The following is a 24,485-nucleotide window of genomic DNA, read 5'->3' on the forward strand; positions in this document are numbered from 1 at the left end:
TTGCAAGGAACAGTGATCTCTTCCTATTATATACCACAGAACTTGAGAATTAGAATTAGTTATCTAGTCTTATTCCCTGCTGAAACATGATTCCCTTCAACAACAAAGAATCACCTGTTCAGGGTTGAAAGGTCTGCCCAAATCCTGCATAACTCTATAATATTCCCGATACTTAAAACTCAATAGAGAATTCACTACCTCCTAAGGCAATATATAGATTTAATAGTTCTATAAATATGTCATCATTTGCTTCCTTATAAATTCTCCCTACTGGCTCTCGTTTGGAACTGTTAGACTTTTTTTTAAGTGTAGGCTACTTTTCACTTTTTTTTTTTTTTAAGATTTTATTTATTTGAGAGAGAGAGAGCAAGAGTAGGGTGAGGGGCAGAGGGAGAAGCAGACTTACTGCTGAGCAGGGAGCCTGATGTGGGGCTGGAGCCCTATGTGGGGCTGGATCCCAGAATCACAACCCCAGCCGAAGGCAGATGCTTAACGCACTGGGCCACCCAGGCGCCCCAGGCTACCTTTCACTTAATAGAGCCCTGCAAGTATTCGAAGCGGGATTTTTATTAGATTTGACCACTATCATTCATTCCACCATATTCTGATCTTTTTAGACACTGATTCAATTATCCAACATCTTCATTAACCTTTCCAAGCCTGTGTCATCTACAGACTGAATGAGAATCAGCTTACAACTGCAGTCTCATCTAAATCACTAACACTGCTCACACTATTTTCTCTTCACCGCATGCTACTCTCTCCCTCTCTACCTCTCCAAATAGTACTCTTTTTTTAAAAAGATTTTATTTATTTGTTTATTTGAACGTAGTCCCCGATGACGGGCCCAATTCCACGACCCCAAGATCATGATCTGAACCAAAATCAAGAGTTGGATGCTCAATTGACTGAGCCACCCAGGCACCCCAAACACTCTTTACTCTTTAAAATCTAGTTCATTCATTCACTCATTTCTTCTTTGAATACATCTTTATTAAGGACCTACATGAAAAAAAAAAAAAAAAAAAGGACCTACATGATTGGAAGAGCCTGTCTTTGACTCTGACAATAGATACCAAAGTCACTCCCCAGCTCATGCTCTCTCTTGCTCTCTCTCAAATAAATAAATAAAATCTTTAAAAAGAAAAAATAGGGGCGCCTGGGTGGCTCAGTTGTTAAGCGTCTGCCTTCGGCTCAGGTCATGATCCCAGGGTCCTGGGATCAAGCCCCACATCGGGCTTCCTGCTCGGCAGGAAGCCTGCTTCTCCCTCTCCCACTCCTCTGCTTGTGTTCCCTCTCTCGCTGTCTCTCTCTCTGCCAAATAAATAAAATCTTTAAAAATAAATAAATAAATAAATAATAAAAAGAAAAAATAGATACCAAAGTCATAGTCCCTATCCTTAAGAGATGACTGTCGGGGCGCCTGGCTGGCTCAGTTGGTGGAGCATGCAACTCCTGATCTTGAGGTCATGTGTTCAAGTCCCACACTGGGTGTGGAGCCTACTTTTAAAAATAATAAAATAGGGGCGCCTGGGTGGCTCAGTCATTAAGCGTCTGCCTTCGGCTCAGGTCATGATCTCAGGGTCCTGGGATCGAGCCCCACTCGGGCTCCCTGCTCTGCGGGAAACCTGCTTCTCCCTCTCCCACTCCCCCTGCTTGTGTTCCCTCTCTCGCTGTGCCTCTCTCCGTCAAATAAATAAATAAAATCTTAAAAAATAAATAAAAGTAAAAATAATAAAATAGATGACAGTCTAGCAGAAAAAAGAATTAACTTCCGTGCAGTTTGATACATGCTATAAACAGAGCTAAGCACAGAGTGCTCAAGAACAGAAGAAAAATGGGGGCGCCTGGGTGGCTCAGCCGTTAAGCGTCTGCCTTTGGCTCAGGTCATGATCCCGGGGTCCTGGGATCGAGCCCCGCATCGGGCTCCCTGCTCCGCAGGAAGCCTGCTTTTCCCTCTCCCATTCCCCCTGCTTGTGTTCCCTCTCTCGCTGTGTCTCTCTCTGTCAAATAAATAAATAAAATCTTTAAAAAAAAAAAAAGAACAGAAGAAAAATGGTTAAGCTACCTGAACAGGAGAGGGAAACATGGGCAATTAGTGAAAGGTTCTAGAGGAATGAATCTAATTAAACCTTAAAAGATGAGTAGAAGTTAGCCAAGAATTTAAAGGGAAGGGACAAAGCTACTACATGCAAATTTCACCTAATGCAAATTCATGGAGACAACCAGGAGCTTATGTTCAGAGAAGTGCACAGAATCAAGGATGGTTGAAAGACAGAATGTGTATTAGGTAGTGGAGAGACTTAAAACTAGATAGGATGGCATGGGCCAAATCATGACCTTTCTTACAAGCTAATGAGTCCAAACTTTACCACTAAGAAATTGGTAGAAGGTGAAGGTGAAGGAAAGCTTCAAAAGATTTTAAATAGGAGATGACACGATCAGATGAGTGCTTGAGAAAAATTACTCTGGCAGCCTTTCCTGACAACTCCAGGTCTCAACAGTCTCTTTGTCCTACAAATTTTTATGGTACTTACTATGCTAATCACTCAATCAGCACTTATATAGTTATACAGAGAGTCCTGAACTTTTAATATGCTTATTCTTACAGCACCAATGAGATCACTAACTCCTTAAGGAAAGAGATCATGCTTTACTTTCTGTATCTGCCAAAGCTGCTAACAGCTACAGCTCTGCAGGATATGACCTAAAACAAAAATTTCTTGACTGGCCAATATATGATTAGAAGACTGGCTAATGAAACACACAGAATGAAATCAGAGTCGAGTTACCTACGGAAAAAAGTCCAGTATGTAAGAAACCCCAACACCCCAATAAGTGTCTCTTGTGTGCTGAAACATGCAGCCGTGATGGGAAAACAAAATTAAAGCCAACTAAAAGTTCTGCCCCCTTACATTTCACCACTACCAGACCCATTCTGCCTCACTACATTAATACCTTCATAACCAAGATTGACCATTTCCAGTTTTACAAAATTCTCACTCTGGAGACACAAGTTTTCCTTGTTATTTTTCTTTTCAGAATTTATTTAAAAAGTTGTATGTGTTTGCCATGACAGTTTAAATAATACATAGATGGAAAAGGAAAAGTTAACAAATTTCCTTTTATTTTTTTTTTTTTAAGATTTTATTATTTATTTGTCAGAGAGAGACACAGCGAGAGAGGGAACACAGCAGGGGGAGTGGGAAAGGGAGAAGGAGGCTTCCCGCAGAGCAGGGAGCCCGACGCAGGGCTCGATCCCAGGACCCTGGAATCATGACCTGAGCTGAAGGCAGACGCTTAACCACTGAGCCACCCAGGCGCCCCAACGAATTTCCTTTTAAACTAACCAACATTTTAAAGAAGGCGCAGGGGGTACCTGGATGGCTCAGTCAGTTAAGCATCTGACTCTTGATCTCAGCTCAGGTCTTGATCTCAGGGTTGTGAGTTCGAGCCCTGTGTGTATGTGTACACACACACACACACACACACACACACACACGAGGCGGAATTCATGGGATTTCTTTTTAGTCCACTGCCTCTTTTATTTTAGACCTGAAGATGCGAAGGGCACAATGGACGCTGGTCCATCTTACTGTTTCCAATAGCTAAAAAACGGACTTTCAGTTCAGCGGCAAGAGGTCCAGGTATTTATTCGGATCATAATTACTAAGGGAAACATGATTACAAGCTCTTCTTTTTTTTTTTTTTTTTTAAAGATTTTATTTATTTATCTGAGAGAGAGAATGGGAGAGAGAGAGAGCATGAGAGTGGGGAGAGTCAGAGGGAGAAGCAGACTCCCCGCTGAGCGGGGAGCCGGATGTGGGACTCAATCCCGGGACTCCAGAATCATGACCTGAGCTGAAGGCAGTCACCCAACCGACTGAGCCACCCAGGCGCCCTACAAGCTCTTCTTAATACCAGCTAGCCTACTTTAGAGCTGAGCCGTAAGTTCCTCAGAAAAGGGTTTTATGGAACAACTGTGCCCCCAAAGCTGAAGGATCCTTTTTTAGGATCCTGTGTTGCAGACCCATCAAGTACATGCAAGTTCTTTCCTGATTTAAGCATTAAGACAAGAGGATAGATACTGCAGTGCCTGGGGTTTGAGATCATAGTATTTTAGCAAGTAAATTCATTACAGAAGCCAAAGAACAACCAACTATTAAACTTTCAGAATGCGCTAAACAGCTCAGACTTTCAAATTTTTTAAAGTTTTAGGTTTGGCTCCCTACACATAAATCCCTAATTTAATTCCAGGCCCAGCAAAGATTATTTTACCTAACACCGGAGGTAGAATTTTCAAAGATACCCCAGTCAATTTAACAAAGGCCATATTCTTTGATGCTTCTTATAAACTTGGCTGTACCAAAGGCTATGAGCTGCCAACAAAGAACCCAACTACCCACTGGGAAATTCTAAGATTGAACATATTGAGGCACCAATGAATGATGTGGGGGTTACTTAATTAGAAGGATTTAATACTTGTTTCCAACTTTTATTAAAAGCCATTACAGTCCACCAAGCTACCAATACATACCCTAATTTTCTTTGTTTTAGTTTCACCTGCAGAGATGTCCTTTGGAAACTTAGGCAAGTCCTTTCACCTAAAATCTGGATCCCACCTCTTCCCTTCTCTTTGGGAACCTTAATCCAACAATTATCCCCTAGCTTGTATATCTTTAACTTCTCTCTTTCCTTTCCCCTTGGCTTCCTGAACAAGTATGATGACAATGCTGTCTACATTTCCTCACCTCCTATTCCCCCCATGTGACCTGTGTGGCTTTGAGCCCCACAAATTCACTGAAATTGCTTTCTCCACAATCACCTACCTAACTGCCAACTCAGAAGACACTGCTGATCATTCCTTCACCTTTTAAACTCACTCTCCCTCTTGAATCTGAGACTCCATTCCACCCTAGTGTTCCTCCTTCCTCTTTGGTTATTCCTTCTCTTCTGCTCACTCCTTAAATGTTTACTCATCCTTAGCCTTCTTTCCTTCTTTTGGTATTACGGGTTTTTAAGATATCCATGGACCCACAGGTCCATAGATGGGTTTGGAGAGTGATGCCATGAACCACCTAAAACTGCATGTAAAATTTTGGGTGTTATGCGCACGGTGGGAGAGGAATAAAAACCCATAGCTTTAAAAAAAAAAAAAAAAAAAAAAGGAGGGGCACCTGGGTGGCTCAGTCAGTTGAGAGGCTGCCTGCAGCTCAGAACATGATCCCAGGGTCCTGGAATCGAGCCCCGCATCAGGCTCCCTGCTGAGTAGGGAGCCTGCTTCTCCCTCTCCCTCTGCTACCCCCACTGCTTGTGCTCTCTCTCTCTCTCAAATAAATAAATAAAATCTTAAAAAAAAAAAAAAAAAAGGTTATGAAGAGCAGTTCTCCCCATTCTCCCAGAATAATTTTATCTACTCCTATGGTTCGAACTGTAACTGATCATTTTCAAATCCGTATCTTCAGCTCAGGCTTTCATCCTAAATACCACTTTCATATGTCTAATTGCCTCCTAAACATTTCTTGCTCATCTCAAACTCAACTTGTCTAAAACTGAACTCTTTTCTCTCTGCTTCTAACAGGATTCCCTGCTCTAATCCATCTGTTATGGTCTGAACGTTTGTATTTCCTCCCCTAAATTCATATGTTGAAATCTTAATCCCCACTGTGATAGTATCAGGTGAGGCCTTTGGGGCATGAATGGGTCATGAGGGTGGTCCTTATAAAAGGACCCCAAGACAGCTCTCTCACCCTCTTTCTGCCATGTGAGGGTACAGTGAGGATGACAGCTATCTATGATCCAGGAAGAGGGCCTGCACCAGACACCAAATCTACAGCTGCCTTGATCTTAGACTTCCAGCCTCCAGAACTGTGAGAAATAAAGGTGTGTTGTTGAAGCCACCACGTCTGTGGCCCAAACTAAGACACCATCCTTTTCAATTCTGCCAGCAATCTTTCTAACAAAACTGATCTGTTACTCTGCCTTAAAATCTTTCAGTGACTCCTCATCCTCTTAATATTTTTTTTTTTAAGATTTTTATTTATTTTTTGACAGAGAGAGAGAGAGAGACAGCGAGAGAGGGAACACAAGCAGGGAGAGTGGGAGAGGGAGAAGCAGGCTTCCCTGCTGAGCAAGGAGCCCAATGTGGGGCTCGATCCCAGGACCCTGGGATCATGACCTGAGCCGAAGGCAGACGCTAAACGGCTGAGCCACCCAGGTGCCCCTCATCCTCTTAATATTAATAGTTAACGTTTACTGAACACCTGCTTATGTGCGACATGCCTTATGTGTATCGTTTCTAATGCTCAACAACCCTGAAAGCTAGGTATTATTTTACTGGAAAGATAAAGCCTAGAGAGGTTAAGTAATTTGTCCGAGATCACAAGGTAGGTAAAGAAGTTAAATTTGAACTCAGCTCCATTGGATTCCAAAGCCTGATGCCTCCATTCAGGATAATATTCAAACTTTTTACCTTGGCGGGCGCCTGGGTGGCTCAGTTGGTTAAGCGACTGCCTTCGGCTCAGGTCATGATCCTGGAGTCCCGGGATCGAGTCCCGCATCGGGCTCCCTGCTCAGCAGGGAGTCTGCTTCTCCCTCTGACCCTCACCCCTCTCATGCTCTCTCTCTCATTCTCTCTCTCAAATAAATAAATAAAATCTTAAAAAAAAAACAAAAAAAAAACTTTTTACCTTGGCATCTAAAACCCATTATGATGTGGTGCCTGCCTGCCACTCATCACTCTCTACCCTTTCATAAAAATTCTTTTAGCTTTGCTGAACATTCTTGCCCAAATGTAATCTTGCCCTTGTATTCACTGTTCCCTCTGCGTGGAATATAGCTCCCCCCTTGTCTATCTACTCATTGCTCGGTATTCAATTAAACCATCACTTCTTCCAGGAGCTTTTCTTAACCCTTACACACACTAGTTTAGCTGATCTTTCTCTTGTGCTTATTGCAAGGTATTATTGTTTACGTGTCTATTTGCCCTACTCTACTAGGAGCAATTTGAGAATAGGCCTAGGTTGGAATTAAAGCCTGCATTTGAGGTGTAAAGCTCTGTGTTCTAATCCAACATAGCTGATAACATAGTCCCAGTGCATTATAAATCATTACAAAAGCAAATAAAAGAAGAACTTCTGCTTGTTTCACTGAGGGCCACAGAAAAATCACAAATGGTTCTAGAAGCCCAATGGGGCACTTGGGTGGCTCAGTTGGTAAGTATCTGCCTTTGGCTCAGGTCATGATCTCAGGGTCCCGGGATCAAATCCCAGGTGTCAGGCTCCCTGCTCAGCAGGGAGTCTGCTTCTCTCTCTCCCTCTGCCCCTGCCCCTACTCGTGTGCGCGGGCTCTCTCTCTCTCATAAATAAATAAAATCTAGGGGAAAAAAAAGAAAAAGAAGAAGAAAAAGCCCAAGAGGCACCAACCTCCTGGAAATTTTAAAAATGAGATACATGAGCTGACAGAGAAGGGAAATAGTCAGAATAGGCCCATTCCTTGACCTCATGAAATTTACAATCTAGTAGCAAACACCAATATATAAATAATTAACAATAATATCAAGCAAATGAAACACCAGATACAAGCTACACAAAATGATGCTGATAATAACAGTTGATTAATTCTGACAGAGGGGTAGGAGGAGAGTTCATGGAAGGCATAGTGTTTGAACTAAACCTTGGATAACAATTAGGATTTGGGCAGCACAAATGGAGTTAAGGAATTCCAAACTGAAGAAGAAGTATGAGCAGCAATTCGGAGACACGTAAGTACACAGGATGTGTTTCAGGGAATAGTACAGGTATGCATAGCATACATTTAGCAATTTAATGAGAAAGGAAGCCTGCAAGGTCATATGAGGTTAAATCACTCCAGAAAACTGATCTACTTAATTCAGTAAATAAAATGATACCACTGAGATTTTTTTTAAAGATTTACTTATTTATTTGAGAGAGAAAAAAGGAGCGCAAGCAGGATGAGGGGCAGAGGGAGAGGGAGAGTCTCAAGCAGACTCTACACTGAGCACAAAGCCTGACACAGGGCTCTATCTCATGACCCTGAGATCACGACCCGAGCTGAAAACAAGAGCTGGACACTTAACCAACTGCACCATCCAGGTGCCCCAAGATTTTTTGAACCAGAAGGTATTCTGAAAAGATTAATCTGGCATTGGACCGAAGGCCAGTCTGCAGCAGAGAGACACTAAAGGGTACAAGAACCAGCTAGAGGTCTACTTAATGACAAACCAAGAAAAAAATCTAAGAGTATGAACTAGGGCAGAGACAGCAAGGATATAAAGAGGGCAGGCAGATCCATAAGATAATGTAGAGGCAGAAACAACAGCCCTTAAATATTGACTAGATGTGTTAAGGAAAGGGAAGGTTCAAAATAATTCTAATGTTTCTAGTCAATAAATGTTGGTCAACTAATGTTTTCAGCAACTGGGAGGAGTGGTATCTTGAGATTAGGAAAGTAGAGGAGGCACAGATTGGGTGTTGGGTAGGTTGGGTAAAGCAGAAGAAAAATAATGAGGTGTTAGCAGACCTTCTTGCTGACAGTTGGAACGTTAGGTCCAGAGTTCAGAAGAGCAGTCAGAATCGAGGCTACAGATCTGAAGCTAACAGTTGACAGCTGTGGCTGTGGCAAGTTCAGCAGACAGCCTATCTCAACAAATCTGAAATCACCACTTTGCCCATATTATCCCTCTACTCAAAAATCCTTTAGTGGCTCCCAGAAGACCAAGTCCAGGTCCTTTGTTTCCATAGTCTGCTGTGTACAACCCTTTGAAATTCAGTTCTGGTTTTTATTCCCTGTGTGTTAGGTGGTTGGAGGAGATAGATACGTGGCCTCTGACCCGAAGAAATTTACAATCTACTCTTCCAACTTTATCTTTGGGCTCTCCCCTGCATGACTCAACTACAACCATTCTGATATCATTGTTTCCAAACATAACTTGCACATTCTTGTCTTTGTTGCCCCTACTGGAATATCTGGTCTCCCTCTTTTTCGGTTATCTAAGTTAGAGCCTCCTTACAAGGTCCAGCTGAAGTCCCACTTCTCCCTTTATATCTTTCCACCTATGCCAGCCACTTCTAGATGCCTGCAGGTGCCTGTGTTTATTCAGTTTACTTGGCACCAAGCATACAAAACCTATTGTTAGATACCTCTCTATGTAAATCCTATTTATCTGAACTTTAGCTCTTTGGAGTCAAGAACCATGTTTTAAATTTCCTTAAATATCCAACATTTAAGACAATAACGGATACTCAAGAATACTCATTCATTTAACAAATATATACTGAAAGCCCACTCACTATGTGCCAAGGTTATATCTACAAGGACATTTTAAGAGGTATTTTCAAAGTCAGACTAAGAAGTATTCCCAAATGATAATTAAAAGACTGCTTTTCAGCAGGGAGGAGGGATTTCCATTCAGATGTCCCGTCTACAGTTACAGCTTTCCTAAATTCTTCTTGCCATGTCTGGACCCAGGAGACTTTGCACCACTTCATGTAAGCTCAAAGAAAATGGGCTGAAGAAATAGACCCATAAATACAGAGGGGTTGCCAGAGGGGAAGGGGGTGTGGGGATGGGCAAAACAGGCGAAGAGGAGTGGGAGATACAGGATTTCTATGGAATGAATAAGTCATGGGAATAAAAGATACAGCAGAGGCGATATAGTCAATAATATTGTAATAGCTTACGGTGACAGATGGTAGATACACTTGTGGTGAGATAGCAGAACATATAAACTTATTGAATCATACGTCTGAACCTAATGTAATATTATGTGCCAACTGTACTTCAAGAAGGAAGGAAAGGGGCGCCTGGGTTGCTCAGTCGTTGGGCGTCTGCCTTCGGCTCAGGTCATGATCCCAGGGTCCTGGGATCGAGTCCCACATCGGGCTCCCTGCTCTGTGGAAAGCCTGCTTCTCCCTCCCACTCCCCCTGCTTGTGTTCCCTCTCTTGCTCTGTCTCTCTCTGTCAAATAAATAAATAAAATCTTTAAAAAAAAAAAAAAGGGAAGGAAGAAAGGAAGGGAGAGAAAGAAAGATACATAGACAGATGGAGATCAAGCAATTAACTGTGCTTACCAAAAATATACAACGGCACCAACATTATAAATGATTCCTATCCTCAGACATACATAAGTCAACTTCAGGAGATAAGACTGACCTAGAAATTGTGTTTACTCTGTGTCAGGCACTGTGCAAGGCCTGTTTCATTTAGTATCTGACTCAGTCCTCACAACTCTACCAAGTACACACTATTTACCCTCATTTTTATAGTTCAAATTGAGGCTCAAAAAGGCTTATTAATAATTTGCCTGAAGTCACACAGTTAGCAAGTAGCAGAATTGAGATTCAAATCCAAGTCTGTCATGGACTTTTAACCACCACACCTACTGCCACCATGAAATTATTAGAAGGCAACACAATATCATCCTGTGTAATGACAGGAAGAAGGGAGGTGCAAACCATAACTGTAACTGGGATTCATGACAGGCATCTATCACCAAGGGTTGGTACAGGCTTAGAATGTCTCAGTGAAGATGGAGAATTGGGAGCTTAGGGAGGTGATAATTCTAGAAACTTCAGTGCAAAATTAAAGTTTTGTTATTTCTCAGGCAAACTGGAACTTTATTAATGGTAATTCTTTGCTCTATTGGGAATCCGAGAGTAAATGACAGAAGTTAGATAAATAAATAAGCCGGGAGTGGGGCGACCGGGTGGCTCAGTCTTTGGGCATCTGCTTTCAGCTCAGGTCATGATCCCAGGGTCCTGGGATTGAGCCCCGCATCGGGCTCTCTGCTCAGCAGGAAGCCTGCTTCTCCCTCTCCCACTCCCCCTGCTTGTGTTCCCTCTCTCCCTGTCTCTCTCTCTCTGTCAAATAAATAAATAAATAAATATCGAAAGAGAGAAAGAGAAAGAAAGAAAGAAAGAAAGAAAGAAAGAAGGGAGCAGGGAGTAATCATGGTGGCAAGAGAAATGAGACATAGAGATGGAGGGAGAGGCATAAAGGAGAAGGGAAGAGGGAGAAAAGCTCTATAGTTTCTTGAATATTCATTAGATTATCAGAAAAACTAAACACAGATACAAAGAGATCAGAGGTTTAAGAATCCTCGAAATATCATCTGAAACATGAAGAAATCCAAGCCCTAAGAGATTTAAGAAGTTGGATAAAGTGACACAGGGGCAGAATCAGGTCTGTAACTTGGATTTGCTGGCCTCTAGTCTATGATGCTTACCTTACAGAACACTCAGCTCCCCTCTCTGAATCTGAGTTTCATCTATAACGTTTTGAGTTTGGACTAGGTCAATGGTTCCCAAAATACCAGTCTGTGAACTGATCATATCAAAATCACCTGCAGAGCTTACACTGGGCTAAGCACTTGAATATCATGTACTCCTCATAATGACTCTGAGTTAGGGTCTATTTAAATCTCCTTTTAGAAAACAAGGAAACCGAGGCATAGAAAGATTAAGCAATTCTCCCAGCTCATCTAGCTATTTAGTGGTAGAGCAGGAGCCCCAAGCAGACAGGTGATGCCGAAGTCCATTCTCCTAACGATTAGGTCACACTGCCTCGGGGGGATTAAACAGGGTAGGATGAGAGAGAATGTTTTTGCCCCGAAAATTTCAATAAAGATTCTACACTTCCTTAAACTTCTCCGTTGATTACAGAAAAGGGGCCTTTTTATCTCCAAGCACTTTCAGAGGCAGAAGATTCTTTTCTCCAGATCTCAGGGAGGAAATCTCAATGATACCAGAAAGATAAAAGGCTAGACTGCATGGCAACAACAGACTAAAATGGCCCCTCCGTGTGCCCCAAACATTATTATAATACCACCTTTGTTTCTCACAAAGCACTTAAATATCTGGCAGTACTGGCCTCCCGGTCAGGAGACAGAATCGTCAGGAGACAGAATCGGAACTGCAGCTCTGCTGACCCCTTCTGAGATTTCTGCTCTCTCCCCTTGATAAAACAGCTGGCAATTTCAATTTTAGTGAAAACCTGCCTATTTGGGTCACAATTTTGTTCTGCTTCAGAGACTCAAGAATATAGTATCAAAAAAGGTATTTTGATTCTCAAAGTCGATGACCAATTCAGGAGTTCCCAAACCAGTAAATGTTCCAAAATAAATCAGAAAACCTAACATAAAGCTGTCAACCTTTTCTTTTGCTAAGTAGGGATATCTAAAACCAAACTACGATCTAAGAACAATTCTTTCATAAAATAAAGGACATTTTAACATCAGAAAAGTAGGAAGGGCAATCCCAGAGTAAAGGACAGGTCTTTAAATGAGTTTCCTTTTATGAAAGGTACACTACTTTCTCCTTATCTCTTTCATTTTACCAAGAACTGATGAACTGATATCTCATTCCAGCACCAGTCCGTGCACCCTGCAGTTTGGGAAGCCAAAGAAACCTGTGGCCAAAAAGGCTGGGCCACTTGCTCAAGGTCACAGAACATGATTTAAATGAACTCTTGTCCTTTATCCAGGGAGATCTAAGTCACAGCCTATACAACACACCTCCTAGCCTGCAATTCTTCTTTAGGTCCTGTCCCCAGTCCCGTCCCCAGACCATCTTGGAGCCCTCCTCCCACCTCATAGCTGGCAGAAGAGAGTAAGTGAAAGAGGAAACCCAGGCCATGACTCCTCCCACCCACCCCCAATCCAGTCCGCTCAGAGGTGGACTCCGTAACCAACCAACTTCTGCTAAAAATACACCCTGGACTCTCAGAACTATGCCAACGTAACTTAAAAGTGGTTTCCTGATACAGGCAAAAAGAAGCGTGAGCATGAATTCAGTCTCTATAAAAAAGTCCCACACCCAAAGCTCAGGCTCTTAACTGCCAGTGTCACTACAAGCTTAAGAAGTTCCCCAGGAAGTAGGGCACCCGTCCATTCCCCTGCACATTTTAACAAGCCCAAAGGCTGTAACACCCGCAAGACTTCAAAGCCCATATATTCTTATGAGTCAATGAGAGCAAGGACTATTTGGGATCCACAGGCCCAGACAGGGAAAAAACTTCACATACTAACCCATACAGCACATGCGGCAAACCAGGTGGGCGTTGAACTCGTGCTCATCTTGGTAACTAGGCCACATGGCACTCTCGTGTCTGCTGACCCCACCCAAAAGGAGGGTGTTCCAAAGAACCTCCAGCTAGTGGCTTGAGCACCCTCTGCAGCTCCTCAAAAAAGACTTCGAGGTAAACAGAGACAGATAGCCAAAGGGCTATTCGATGAGCAGAGAGAGACAGCAGAAGTACAGAGACGTGGCTCCACCCACCACTTCCTAATGACCTCCTCCTCCCCTTGAGGTCAGAGAGGAAGCTCCTCCCTAGGGCACTTCCAAAAACTGGGTTCAGATCTTCAGGCAAAAAGTATCCTATTCAAAAGTGGCAGCAGCTCAGTGTTTTCAGACCAACAGCAGCATACAGAGGTGGGAGCTTCATATGAAAATGTCCAGCCAAGTTACTGAGTAAGCCTGAGCAGGTAGAAAGACTGGTCTTTGAGTTACCCTCCATTTGCAGAGCAGAAGCTTGTGACCTGGTGAATCTTAGACAGTTGCAGAAGAGCTGGTAACTAAAGAACAGTACATCCATTGCCCAAAAAACTGCTCCTCTGGCTGGCCTCTTCTCAGGCAGAAGTACATATAAAGTTTTAACCAACTGAGAAGGTCCCACAATGGGAGAGACTATAATGGAGTGAATCCCACACACTGACCACTGCCAACAGATTCCCAGATTCTAAATGGAGCTTCATTTCCCCACATTTACAGCTGCCCAAAGGGAAGAGTCACAGTCTCTCCGCAATGACTCCACCTACTTCACAGGTTAGCCCAGCCCCAGCCAGTCTCTCAGGTAGATTAGCAGGGCTGATTTCATCAACTTCAAAAAATACTGTTTGCTTGTTGCTCCATTCTTTCCCCTCATCCAGCCAGGAATGTCATCCCAAAGTCCCCTTCCTCTTCCCAGACCCTCCCACTCTGTCTCTGCAGTCAGTGCACTTAACTCAGCGGTGCCAGAGATCCCTTTATCCATCAGTGAAAGGCTGCTTGCTTGTTTGTCCAACTTGTTTTCTGAGTCTTGGCTAACTGTACCAGACACTGAAATGTTGAAGGAACACAATGAAGGGCTTTTTCATTCGGATGGCCCAGCCCATCTATTGCTTCTTCACATTTCTGACCCAACCAGGGGTTAGAAAAGCGGAGCCTCTGTCAATGGCAGGATAGCCATTCTGATTCCGATCCTGATCGGGCCCCACACCACTCAGAAAGGCCCCACACCACTCAGAAAGGCCCCACTGCAGATAAGGGCCTAATCACTGGCCCTTTCCCTAAATAGAATGACTTCTTCAGGCTAATGCTACTTCCAATCCTGTTCCTAAAGGCAGGGAGGGAGGGGCAACACCCAGGAAAGCAAGTTTGCAGAGATTAGCCCCAAAGACTACAAGTGAAAAAGAGTAAACACGAGCTTGCCTAGCAGGCCACTCAATTTAAACAAGCCCTGTGAACTGCCTCGGTCCCCGACAGCTTTCTTCACTCCCTACTGGGCATCCCTCCCACCTACAAACTGCTAATAATCCTGTTACTACTTACTAATAACAGGACTCACAGCTGACTTTATCCCTCCTTGACTAAGCTCCCAGTCACCCCAATAACCTACGACAACTCTACTCAGTTTGTTCCTCTTATTAGACTCTTCTTAGTCAGTCTTGGACAGGAAGGGTCCTCCTAGAATTTACCTTATCCTAAGAAGAGAAATGCACAAGAAATTGGGAAAAGAGAAGAAAAAGGAATAAATGTTTCCTGATTCATATTTTAGTAAACTTTTCCTTTATCTGATTTAAATTTCTTCAGTCTTGTGTCTTCTGTCTTCATATTCTGGTCTCTAACACATTTTGAATGCACTTAATAACCTAAGCTAAAATTAATTGAGCATCTACTATTACTGTAATGTGCTAAGAACTTTAAATACAATTTCATCTAATCCCAACAATTCTCTAAGATAGGTATTATCATTTCCATTTTAGAAGTGAAAATACTTTTAAAAAGCTAAATAACTTGGAGGTGCTTGAGTGGTGCAGTAGGTTAAGCATCTGACTCTTGGTTTTGGCTTAGGTCGTGATCTCAGAGTCCTGAGATTGAGCTCCAGGCTCCATGCTCCACTAGAGTCTGCTTAAAATTCTCTCCCTGTTCCTCTGCCCCTCCCCCACCCTGCACTCACACAGGCTCACTATGGCTCTCTCTCTTTCTCTCTAAAATAAATAATTTTTTTTTTTGAAGGCTAAATAACTTGACCAGGATTTGTTCAGCTCCAAAGCTACACCTCCTGTTACACCCTAATCCAGAATAACTACACTGCTGTGGGGGAGCTGTATATTTAAGGTGGCAGAATATTCCTGGGAAGATTAAGAAATAAAAATATTTGAACTATAGCCAACCAGAGATTTAGGGCATATCCCAAATGAATATGCGGGGTAACTTCTAGAAATACTAAATAATTTCATAGTCTCTAAAAGTCAAAATAATCATCACTGGGTAAGCTTTGAAAAAGGTAAATCAAAGCCTGCCTTCTCCTCACTCCCCTGGCATCCAAGCAGAATCTGTTTCCTGTTAAGGCACTGCAGACTGAGGAAGTTAGGGGAGACAGTCTTGGGAATAAGGTCAGTCTACCTGCCAGGAGACACAGGCCTTCCCACCTAGGAGATCCTGAGCCTCAAAAGGGAAGCTACTACTAACAGCAAGACTTTAAGACAGGCAGCTCTTAATTATTCAGAGGAGACCCACATGAGCAGTGATTACCCAGGCCATCCCCCTTCTTTTTGCCCAACTTTTGGTCATGTCATTGGTCATTGGGTGTCTAGAAATGTTAGAGGCACGAAAAAGTGAATCTGACTGCTACCTGCAGATATTTAAAATACTGAGTGGGAAAAAAATAAAAATAAAAAATAAAATGTTGAGTGGAAGGAAGAGATCCAAGCCAGTATTTCCATACATGGCTAGAAGTTATAGGAGAATTTACAACTGCTGGCTTTCTTACAATAGCACAGAAAATCGAAGTTATACATTTATTTCCTTAAATGTCAGAATCATCCACTGTTAAGGATATTAAAGTGGACACAGACGTCTTTCCTTCTAATGTGTAAGACAATGATTCATAATATATCACTAATTTTTTGTATACTCCCACATTGGCTTTTTCACATTTTTTTCATTGCCAACTGTAAAGACAAATATTTATATTTTGTCCCTGCAGCATACAGGAAATTACTATGTCCTCAATGATATCTTTTGTGAAAAAAAGTATCATGAGGATAGTAAACAATTATACAGTCCTTGGGGCACCTGGTTGGCTTAGTGGGAAGAGCATGCGACTCTTGAACTCAGTCGTGAGTTCAAGCCCCACACTGGATGTAGAGATTGCTAAAAAAAAATAAATAAACAAACAAATCCCACAATTTTATAGTCCTTACCATGTGCAGAATGTATTCTAAAAACTAACTCAAAACAACCATGCAGCATTACTAACCCCACTTTACAGATAAGGAAGCACAGACCCAGACAGACTGATGTCGATCCGCCAGCAGAGGCAGAGCTGGGATGATAATACAGGCAGCCTGACCCAGACTCTCAACCACAATTCCATGTCACATCCAAGTAGAGGCCAGATGACCGCACTGCCAGAAGCACAGGAAATTAGAGACCTTAGTCTTTATTCTTCTCATTCAGACAGGAAATTAGAGGAAGTAAGTGACCTAACATCTCATATAGTCAGCAGAAGAACCAGGACTGGGGCGCCCGGGTGGCTCAGTCGGTTAAGTGCCTGCCTTCAGCTCAGGTCATGATCCCAGGGTCCTGGGTTCAAGCCCACGTCGGGCTCCCTGCTCAGTGGGGAGCCTGCTTCTCTCTTTCCCACTGCCTGCTGCTCCTTCTGCTCTCTCGCTCGCACTCTCTCTCTCAAATAAACAAATAAAACCTTAAAAAAAAAAAAAGAAGAGCCAGGACTTAGAACCCAGGTCCCCCGACTCCAAGTTCAGTGGTCTTCCTACACATCGTACAGATCTAGAAAAAATAGCTAAGGAAAGAAAAAGGCAAAGGCTCCACCTTGATTAAGACAGCTAATGGTTTAGTTATTTGAGTAAAGATATATTAGATATATGACCATATATTTATCAAGTACCTGTTACAATAAATTTTTAGATAAGATGAAAGGAGGATGCACAGCTAATGTCATAAATGGAGGAATCAACATTCAAAACAATCGCAAAAAGCAACACCCAATCTCATAGGACAAAATGTAAGTAGAATACCTATGTCTTGTACTGAAGTTCAAGAAAACTAAAGGCACAGCACTGTCTAGAGGGGAGATAATAGCAATTCATGTACCGGGTTTGACCATTTTATAACTGATCTTAAGTTTAAGAGACTCAATAGCGTGATGGAGCTGCTAAAGAGAAGAGAAGAGAAGAGAAGAGAAGAGAAGAGAAGAGAAGAGAAGAGAAGAGAAGAGAGAAGAGAAGAGAAGAGAAGAGAAGAGAAGAGAAGAGAAGAGAAGAGAAGAGAGAAGAGAAGAGAAGAGAGAGGAGAGGAGAGGAGAGAGGAGAAGAGAGGAGAAGAGAGGAGAAGGGAGGGGAGAGAAAAGAAAAAAGAAAAGAAAAGGTGATACAATCTTAGGTTGCACTTCATATGGTCCAGATCCAGGGATTATAGCTGGTCTTCCTAGTGGGATGTTGGAAATGGAAAGAACTTTAGGAGACTGGACTGTCCAATCTTTTATTTTGCAGATAAAGAAAACAAGACCCTAGAGAGGGACATATTTGTCCTTTGGCAAACACACAAAAATTCAAATGTTCTTCTCAAGGAACCATAAAGCTTTTTTCCCCGTCTACGTTATCACAATGTGAGATATTAATAAACTAAAACACAGGGCAACTCTATATCATTCATTTAACCTATACTGAGCACCTATGTTAGACCACATGTCAAGCTAAGCCAAGCCCTTTAAGTATATAAATGAATAAGACAAGTTCCCTGCTACAGCTTATATCTAATGCTATCTTAATTCATTTTATTTGTTCAAGTAACATTTACTGACAGCTACTTTGTCTCAGACACTTGAGAAACTGAGATGAGTAAGAGTCCCTGTTCTTAAAGATCTTACAGTCTAACGGACTGTAATTAGTGGAGAGAGAGAGAGAGACGAGCCGAGCAAGATGACAATACAGGTTTGAGTAAGAAGCACTAACACGGTGCTGCTGGAGCACAGAAGAGGGATTCTGACTTCAGTGGAGGAAGGCTCTCCAGAGGCGCTAACTCCTTACCTTGAAGGATAAGTATCCAGTACTCCAGTTGAAAAGAGGGTACAGGCATTTGGGGTAGAGATCTACAAGTTTTTGAATGAGGCTGGAGTACTAGGTGCTTGTAAGGCCAAGAGAGGAAATGGAACTAGTGAAATAGGCAGGGGGCAGATCATAAAAACACTGGTGCTTTTTTTGTTGTTGTTGTTTTAAGTAATCTCTACGCCCAACACGGGGTTCAAACTCATGACCCTGAGATCAAGAGTCACATGCTCTACCCACCGAGTCAGCCAGGCGCCCCATAAAAACACTTTCATGTCATGCTGAAAAGTTTGAATTTTCTTCTAAAAGCAGAGAGGAAGCACTGATGGATTTTAAGCAGGAGAGTGATATAGACAGCTCTGTATTTTAGAAGGTAACTCCGGCTACAGTTAGAACACAGGTGGGGGTGGGGAGGAGTATGGGGGAAACAGATTATTTCAACAGCCCTAGAGAAAAAAATGAGGATGCAAACAAAACAGTGGAAGTTTTTGGAATAATGAGATGATATATGTGAATGTAAGTGTGGACAAGGTATATCGAAAACAATTTAAAAATCTAAATACTAACTGAACTCAAAGTTCTGTCTTACAGATATTATATGACTTCAATACAAACGGTCTGTGTCTTCCTGTATCTTGTTTACATCCACTGAAGAGATGGTGACTTGGGAACGTGGCTGTAAAAGCCATGTACTTATGTAACCAGAGCTCACCAATAGACCCATAACATCCAGGGGAGAAAAAAAAAAAAAACAACTAAGGAAAATGAAGGAATAGTAATCAGTGATTCCTTCCTCCTGTTTCTGCTGTCCTCCCTTCACCTCTCCACATGTACACCTGGCCTCCAAATTTTCCAAGCAAAAACGATCGATTTAACTGTCCAAAGGGAATACTAGAATAATAAGGAGTTGGGGAGTCGTCTATAGTCAATGGAAAGGGAAGTGTCGACTGACAAAGATCGCCTTCAAACTGAAGCAAGCCTGACACCTTGAAGAGAAAGGAGACTTGATCTTTGCCAGGCAGAATTTGGACTAATGGGCCTAAATTACAAGGCAACTTCCAGCTTAAAAGAATTCCCCAGTTATCAACACAATGAATAGTCCAGAGGTGGTATGTTCTACAGTCACTTTTTCAAACAAATCTTATATGCAACTCAACATATAGAACATATAAAAACAGTGTTTAAAAAAATAAAGATAAATAAAAGCAGGGTTTAATAGTATAAATCAATTTTATGGTTTCAAATTTATGTTACTTATTTTAAAACTACATGACATAACCAGTCAAGCAATTTTGATTAAAATTAGAGATTAATTAATTACAGTTATATCAGCCTCAGCATCCGGTCTATTTCTATGTCACGTTTTATCACAGTGAACCCTTTTGTAAAAACTTGTTCATACAAACAGCAACAAACAGTAATAGTTTTCACAGTGTGCCTGGTAATCTCAGGATAGTATTCAAATAAACTGATACAAGAGCCTGAAAGAAGAGCAGAAATACTTGTTTCAAAGTCAAATACCTTGGATATCTAAAATTGTGTACATTCTTTATAATATGTAAATATGACTAGAAATGTGGGACAAGAAGCACAAAATCTTTTAGTACACACTAAGCCAATATTACAGTCATCCGCTGGCAATGTGTCACCCATTCAATGTTACAGACTGAGTACCTGAGCCCATACAACTGAGCCTTGCCTAGAATTTACCAGGCACAGGACCTATTTTCTGCAGTATGTCCTGCAATAGGAAAACACTTCCAATTAAAAAAAAAAAAAAAGATGAAAAGATACAAACTTCACTTTTTTAATAAACTGTACATTTATAAGCAGTTTAAATATATACTTAGAGGTGGTAGAGAAACTTTATTCTGGTGATGTCCAACTGGCAGGTAGTACATGAGAGCATATGTGTTACTTTTAAATATATTTTAAATAGCTAAAATACACCTCAAAATTGAAATTAAAATAAATGGGTACAAAATCTCGTAAGCACATCTACATAAGTTTTGGTATCTGTAATCTCCAATTATAAAACCCCTGCTCCAATTTTACAGATAAAGTGAACACAGCACCTTCCGAAGCAATTAACTATTAGGTACTAGAACCAAAGTTGTTTCATAGAAATAAAAAGCTTTTACAATTTATTTTTCTTTTTATTTCAATGCATTTTATGGCTGTTTATGAAATTCATTTTTTAAAATATAAAAAAGAAAGCACTTAAAAAATAGCATTCTGACTCCTAAGTTCATAGAAAATCCTATACTGAAGATAAACTTTTAAAATATTAATCAATTAGTGGCTTAGAAATGTCATTACCACAGTGCTCAGGGAAAGGAAAAGAGCAGCCTCCTCCTCGTTGGTAATTACTTTCTAGCCACATATGAAATAGTATACAGGGCCAAATAATTCATGCCTGCCTATTCCTTTCTTTCTAAGTTCCAATACAAGCTTACATTTCAGGAAAGTCACTTTGGGTGACCTCTTTAACACAACACCACATAAGCAAACATATTTCTAAATGTCTGTTTTTGCTGATATAGATACATGCTGGGATCTGAATATTTAGTCAAAAGCTTTTCTGGGACTTACTGGAAAGGACACTGGGGAATGTCTGATTCTAATTCTAATTCTGTCAAGCATTCATGAACTTTTAATAGAAAGCGAAGTAATAAGTCATCAAATCTGCATCTTAACCAAAAAAAAGATACGAAGTAACAAGTATCTTAATACATCGGCTTGAAGGGAGCAGGCGGATCACAGTGACAGTACTGAAGGCACAAGATCCAAGGGTGGACTCTAGGAAAAGTTAGACTTTATTAATCCTCAACCATGGAGATTTAGAATCAGCTAAACGTGAGGCTGATTCCTGCACTGGGCTTTTAGAAATCAAAGGAATATAATGTAACTAATAGCAAATAGAGAAGAAAGTAGGGTCTGCTACCATCTTTTTTTTTTTTTTTTAAGTATCAGGGCCTGACTCCCTGGGGAAAAGAACAGTTAACTTCCATGCATTGAACAGGATGACTCAGATAAACAAGTAAACTGTATGGCTGCCTGAGGGGAAAGGAACAATTTTAATCATATCATAGAGAACAGAGGCACCTTGGCAGAGACACCACTTACCCCTTCCTCTCACTAGTCTTTCTTCCTCTGCCTTTTCTCACCCAAAAATATACCAAATCCAGAAACTTCTCTAATCCCACAAGTTTTCTCGTATCTCTACCTAGAGGAGGGTGAAAGAATTACTGTATGTTTTGGTTAAAAACAAAGATCCAGAAGCCACTTTGAGATTGTGCGAAAGTAGGGAAAGGAAGCAAGGAAGGACCCAAGTCAGCACAGTTGCCACTTCCCTCAGCTTGGAGCCCAGACATCGCCTCATCAAGCCAGCACCCTCTAGCAGACAGCCACATGGAATGGGGAAGAGTCCGGATCTCACACTGGTCCCAGAGCTGCCCAGTTTCCTCAGTGGATCCACACACAAACTAAGGTCTGACAGCACCCCAGCTGAAAAGAGGTGCTGGCCCTTTAAGGAAAGCCACTGGGAAGCCCTCCGTCATTTACCCCACCCTCAAAAGCCCCACAGTCATTTAAAGAATAACTCCGCACACAAGTTACCTGCTCTGCCTCTGGCACATCTCTTCCAGTACAGAACACCCGCAATTCCAAGAACGTGAGTCAAAATAAAGATAGTTGATGGCAAATAAGATGAATCTAGGAGAGGCATTTCCAGGCCCGTCCTTCCTCCTTCCCTGAGTTTAGCCACAAGCCCACAGCTCAGGCAGGCCTCTGAATGCCTTTCTCCTGAGGTTACTGTTGTCCTGAACTATCAGCACACAGTTGTCAGAAACTTCCTGGCGGCTTCTCCTCCATCTCGTTGCTGAATGTCTTTCAGCAGGCAGGCCTAGATGGGGCTAAAACTGTACAGTGTATCTCAGACAAAGCCCAGGAAACAACTGGCCAGAGGGGGAGGGGAAAGGGAAGGAGGAACCAGGAGAGTGAAGAGGAGCGCCTAAGCTAGTGCTGAGCTGACTCAAATTCTATCTTTGGCATCCTCTGTTCAGCTTAAACAAACAAACCTCAGACCCCTCTACAAGAAGGGAGGGTGTCAGAGGACGTCACGCTCTTAACTTTCCACTCCCAGCCAGGCTGCAATACCAGACTTCAGGATGGAGCCAAAAGAAAAAAGTCACAGAATTACTAGGGAATCACTTGCGGGGAGGAGGCAAAGTACACAAGGATGTATTTTAAGTGTCCATGAGTACCCTGGCCAGTCGGAGGGCAACGCTTCCATGGCCTAAGAGGAGGAGGCGAGGGATCCAAAGATCATTACAGAGAGGATCACATACACAACAAGCTCCATGCAATAGATCTGACATCACAGCGTGGTGAAGATCAACAAGGAGAACCAAAAACCAGTGTGTTTTCAGGGCTGGAAGATCTACCACTAGCTGCCCAAGGGGATATGGGGATGCTCAATGACAGCAGAAAACAATGCCTTCCACAAAACTAAGGCCTGCTTACAAATGAAAACTTGATACGGAGGCTGTAGCAGCAACTGACAACACCTTACCACTGCATACCTACTGGAATGACTAAAATTAAAAAGATAGATAATATCAGGTCTTGGCAAGGACGTGAAGGAACTGGAACTCTCATACACTGCTGGTGGGGGGCGGGGGGGACCGGTAAATTGGCACAACTGCTCCAGTTTGGCAATTTCTTATAAAGTTAAACATACACATACCAAATGACCAAGCAATATCACTCCTAGGATTTACCCAAGAAAAGTGAAAACATGTGTCCACACAAAGACCTGTACGTGAAAGATAATAGCAGCTTTATTCAAAATAATGAAAACCTGGAAATAGCCCAAAGTCCATCGACTGGTGGACTAATAAACAAATCATGGTGCATCCATATAGTGGACTACAACACAGCAATGAAAAGGAACAAACTACTGATAGAAGAGCAGGGATGAATCTCAAGAGCATTCTACTACATGAAAGAAGCCAAACACAAAAGGATACATACTGTATGGTTCCATCCATATGACATTCTAGAAAAGCAAAACTATAGGCACAGAAATCAGGTAAGTGGTTGCCCAGGCCTGGGGGTAAGGGAAGGAACTGACTACAAAAAAAATAAGGGAACTTTTGTGGTGATGGTTCCGTAACTGTATACATTTGTCAAAACTCAGTGGATTGTACACCCAAAAGGGTGAGTTTTGTTGTACATAAATTATACTTCAATAAACCTGACACACTTAAAGACTGGAAAGAAGTTTGCACAACCTAAATTGAATATGCAAAGGCCTCACAGTACCACTGCTCCTCTTTTCACCTACTTTTCTCCGAAGAGGTATTTTATAAAATGATGTGTGGACACACAACATAACATAGAAGGCCCAATAGCCAGGAGCACATCTAACATCCTCTGTGACACCTTTCACTCAGGGAAGAGTTACAGCTTCTCTTGCTAACAAACTAGCTCTTTATTTATTCCTATGGTGCCTTTTACACTATGGTATGTAAATATGCTATATTATCTCACAAATAAGCTTTACTTTTTTTTGAAGATTTTATTTATTTATTTGACAGAGAGAGAGCGCAAGTAGGCAAAGCGGCAGGCAGAGGGAGAGGGAGAAGCAGGCTCTCCGCTGAGCAGGGAACCTGATGCGGGACTCGATCCCAGGACCCCGGGATCATGACCTGAAGCAGAAGGCAGGCGCTTAACAGACTGAGCCACCCAGGCACCCCATAAATAAGCTTTAAAATGCAAATTGCCTTAATACCTGTAAAGTTACCTTTATTTAATTTGGGGGGGAGGGGCAGAGAGAGAGTCTTAAGCAGGGGCTCAACACCTAGCGCAGAGCCCAATGCAGGGCTCGATCTCACAACCCTGAGATCATGAAATGAACTGAAATCAAGAGTCAGGCTCTTCACCAACTGAGCCACCCAGGCGGCCCATCCTTTTTTTTTTTTTTTTTAATCTTTAAAAAATAAATAAATAAAAGGGAAGTGTTTTAGATCTGAATAATCTACTAACCAAAAAGATGATAAAGGTCCCTTGAGGGGAACAAATACAATATGAATATTTTAATATGGCATCTAGACCATCTATAATTTTGTGCTAA

General features: G+C 41.9%; 1 protein-coding gene across 16 annotated transcripts in view; it reads right to left on the reverse strand.

The window, feature by feature from the left end:
• Positions 1-24,485, reverse strand: part of MACF1 (microtubule actin crosslinking factor 1) — a 335,178-nt gene that overhangs the window by 205,495 nt on the left and 105,198 nt on the right. The window contains exon 1 of one of the 16 annotated variants that reach the window (XM_032432522.1): positions 21,968-22,514. The exons of 13 other annotated variants lie outside the window; for them this stretch is intronic. In XM_032432522.1, coding sequence (XP_032288413.1) covers positions 21,968-22,076 — 109 coding nt within the window. In that variant the 5' untranslated portion in view covers positions 22,077-22,514. Of the gene's footprint in view, positions 1-13,045; positions 13,952-14,020; positions 14,816-21,967; positions 22,515-24,485 lie in introns of those variants that run through there. 2 more of the 16 variants (XM_032432550.1, XM_032432539.1) reach the window with 2 other exon arrangements.

This window comes from Phoca vitulina, unplaced genomic scaffold (assembly GCF_004348235.1).
Source record: "Phoca vitulina isolate PV1807 unplaced genomic scaffold, GSC_HSeal_1.0 scaffold2, whole genome shotgun sequence".
NCBI classification, from domain to species: Eukaryota; Metazoa; Chordata; class Mammalia; order Carnivora; family Phocidae; genus Phoca; species Phoca vitulina.